At 56.1% G+C, this 2696-nt stretch overlaps 1 protein-coding gene across 1 annotated transcript; it reads right to left on the reverse strand.

Annotated features, from left to right (window-relative positions):
• Positions 1-6: 6 nt before the first annotated feature.
• Positions 7-2691, reverse strand: LOC130587850 (collagen alpha-1(III) chain-like; the record flags this gene model as incomplete). Its single annotated transcript, XM_057388815.1, has 3 exons — positions 7-219; positions 803-891; positions 1371-2691. Coding segments are annotated over 2 exons (1404 nt in total), but the record flags the coding sequence as incomplete, so codon positions are not given.
• Positions 2692-2696: the final 5 nt, after the last annotated feature.

The following is a 2696-nucleotide window of genomic DNA, read 5'->3' on the forward strand; positions in this document are numbered from 1 at the left end:
CCGCCGGGAATCGCCTTCGGATCCCGGGGCCGASTTCGGATCCTTCCCTGCCCCTTCCCCGCTCCGGGAATTCCGGGAAAAAAGTCGGGAAAAGTCGGGGAAAATCCGTTTTTTTTTTTTTGTTTCTCTCCGAGAAAGTCCCGAAATCCCGAGGTTTCCTTGGAATCTTGTGCGGAGTGGGAAGAGGGAAAAAGCCGTGGGAGCCTCTCCCTGGAAAACCTGCGGGAAGAGGGGAAGCAAACGCCTGGAATTCCCGGAATTCCCAGAATTCCCGGGATTTTGCTCCTGGGAGATGCCGGGATAATCCAGGGAATCTTGACCCCAACCCGAAACATTTTGTGGATTTTTCTCCCAACACTTGAGTTTTTTCACGGCGGGAATTCGCAGGAAAACGGGGGAAAATTCCCGAATATCCCAGAATTCCAGGAATAATTCCCTTTTTTTTCCCAATATCCCAGAATTCCAGGGATAATTCCCGTTTTTTTTTTTTTCAGCGTGGGAAATTCCCGAATATCCCAGAATTCCGGGGATAATTCCCGTTGGTTTTTTTTTCCGGTGGGGGAAACTCCCGAATATCCCAGAATTCTGGGGATAATTCCCGTTTTTTTTCCGAATATCCCAGAATTCTGGGGATAATTCCCGTTTTTTTTTCCGAATATCCCAGAATTCTGGGAATAATTCCCATTTTTTTTTCCGAATATCCCAGAATTCCGGGGATAATTCCCGTTTTTTTTTTCTGGCGGTGGAAATTCCCGAATATCCCGGAATTCCGGGAATAATTCCCGTTTTTTTTCTGGCTCACCTGCGCTCACAGCGGCTCCGGGGCCGTGTCCAGGCTCGCCTCGAGGAGCAGCTCCTCCAGCTCCTGCTCCTTCCGGGAGCAGCTCAGCTCTGCGGGAACACGGAACATTCCAGAACCATTCCCGGGGAAAATTCCCAAAGAAAAAAAAAAACCCCAAACGCCAGCGGGAATTCCCGGCCGGGATGGATTCTGGGTTTTTCCCCCGATGTTTTTTCCCGGTTTTTCACCCCAATTCCTGCTGCATTCCCAGTTTTCCACCCCATGGCCACATTCCCACCTCCTCTCCCAGTTATTCCCAGTTATTCCCAGTTATTCCCAGGTATTCCCAGGTATTCCCAGTTCTTTGGCCACTTTTCCACCCCATGGGTTATTCCTGCCCCATTCCCGGTTTTTCATCCCAAAAAATGTGGTTGGAATTTTAGGGGAAGGGGTTCTGTGAGATTTCTGCCGGACCTTGGATCTGTCGGGAGCACCGCGAGGTTTTCCCGGGAATTTGGGATCTGGGAGCCCTCAGGGACCCCCCTCAGCCCGGGACCCTCGGGAATTTGGGAATTTTTGGGAATCTCACCGTGCTCGGCCCCGCGCGTTCCCGTTTTCCCGTCGCCCTCCGGGCCCGGCTCCGGCAGCGCTCGGGCGAAATCCGCCTGGAGCCCGTTGGGAAGCGGAGAATCCCGGGAAGGGCTCCCGGGACACGGAATTCCCGCGGCTCCGTTGGCCCCCGAGGGCGGGAGTTCGGGAATTGGGGCTGGAGCCGGGCTCGGGAGCTCGGGAACGGTCCCAGATCCTTCGGGAACGGTCCCAGATCCATCGGGAATGGCTCCAGATCCATCGGGAACGGCCCCGGATCCTTTGGGAACGGCCCCGGATCTGTCGGGAACGGCCTCAGATTCATTGGGAACAACTCCGGATCCATCCAGAACAGCCCCAGATCCAACGGGAACGGCCCCAAATCCATCGGGAACGGCTCCAGATCCATCGGGAATGGCCCCAGATCCGTCGGGAACTGCCCCGGATTTGTCAGGAACGGCCCCGGATCCTTTGGGAACGGCTTCAAATCTGTCGGGAACGGCCCCAGATCCGTCGGGAACAGCCCCAGATCCATCAGGAACGGCCCTGGATCCTTTGGGAACGGCCTCAAATTCATTGGGAACGGCTTCAAATCTGTCGGGAACGGCTCCGGATCCATCGGGAACGGCCCCGGATCCTTTGGGAACGGCCTCAGATCCATCAGAAATGACTCTGGATCCATCAGGAACAGCCCCGGATCCATCTGGAACAGCCCCAGATTCGTCGGGAACAGCCCCAGATTCGTCGGGAATGGCCTCGGATCCTTCTGAAAGAGCCCTGGATCCGTCGGGAATGGACCTGGATTTTTCTGGAACAGCCCCAGATTTGTCAGGAATTGCCCCGGATCCATCGGGAACAGCCCCGGATTTATCGGGAATGGCCCTGGATCCATCGGGAACGGCCCCAGATCCGTCAGGAACGGCCCCAGATTTGTCAGGAACAGTCCCAAATTTGTCAGGAATTGCCCTGGATCCATCGGGAACTGCCTCAGATTTATCAGGAACGGCTCTGGATCCATCAGGAACGGCCCCGGATTTATCGGAAACGGCCCCGGATTTATCGGGAACGGCCTCAGATTTATCGGAAACGGCCCCGGATTTATCGGGAACGGCCTCAGATTTATCGGGAACGTTTTCCACGCGCGTCACCACGAAGATCTTGTGGCCTCTGCCGGGGCTGGAGACGGAAATCCTGCGCTCGGCATTCCCGGAATTCCCGGCATTCCCAGAATTCCCGGATTCCCCGGCCGTTCCCGGCGGGATCCGCTCATCCCGAGGCCTCTCCGGAGCCTCCCTCGAGTCCTTCCCCTCCTCCTCCTCCTCCTCCT

Source organism: Malurus melanocephalus, unplaced genomic scaffold, assembly GCF_030028575.1.
Source record: "Malurus melanocephalus ecotype Western Australia unplaced genomic scaffold, MMel_1.1 scaffold_2556, whole genome shotgun sequence".
Classification (NCBI taxonomy): Eukaryota; Metazoa; Chordata; class Aves; order Passeriformes; family Maluridae; genus Malurus; species Malurus melanocephalus.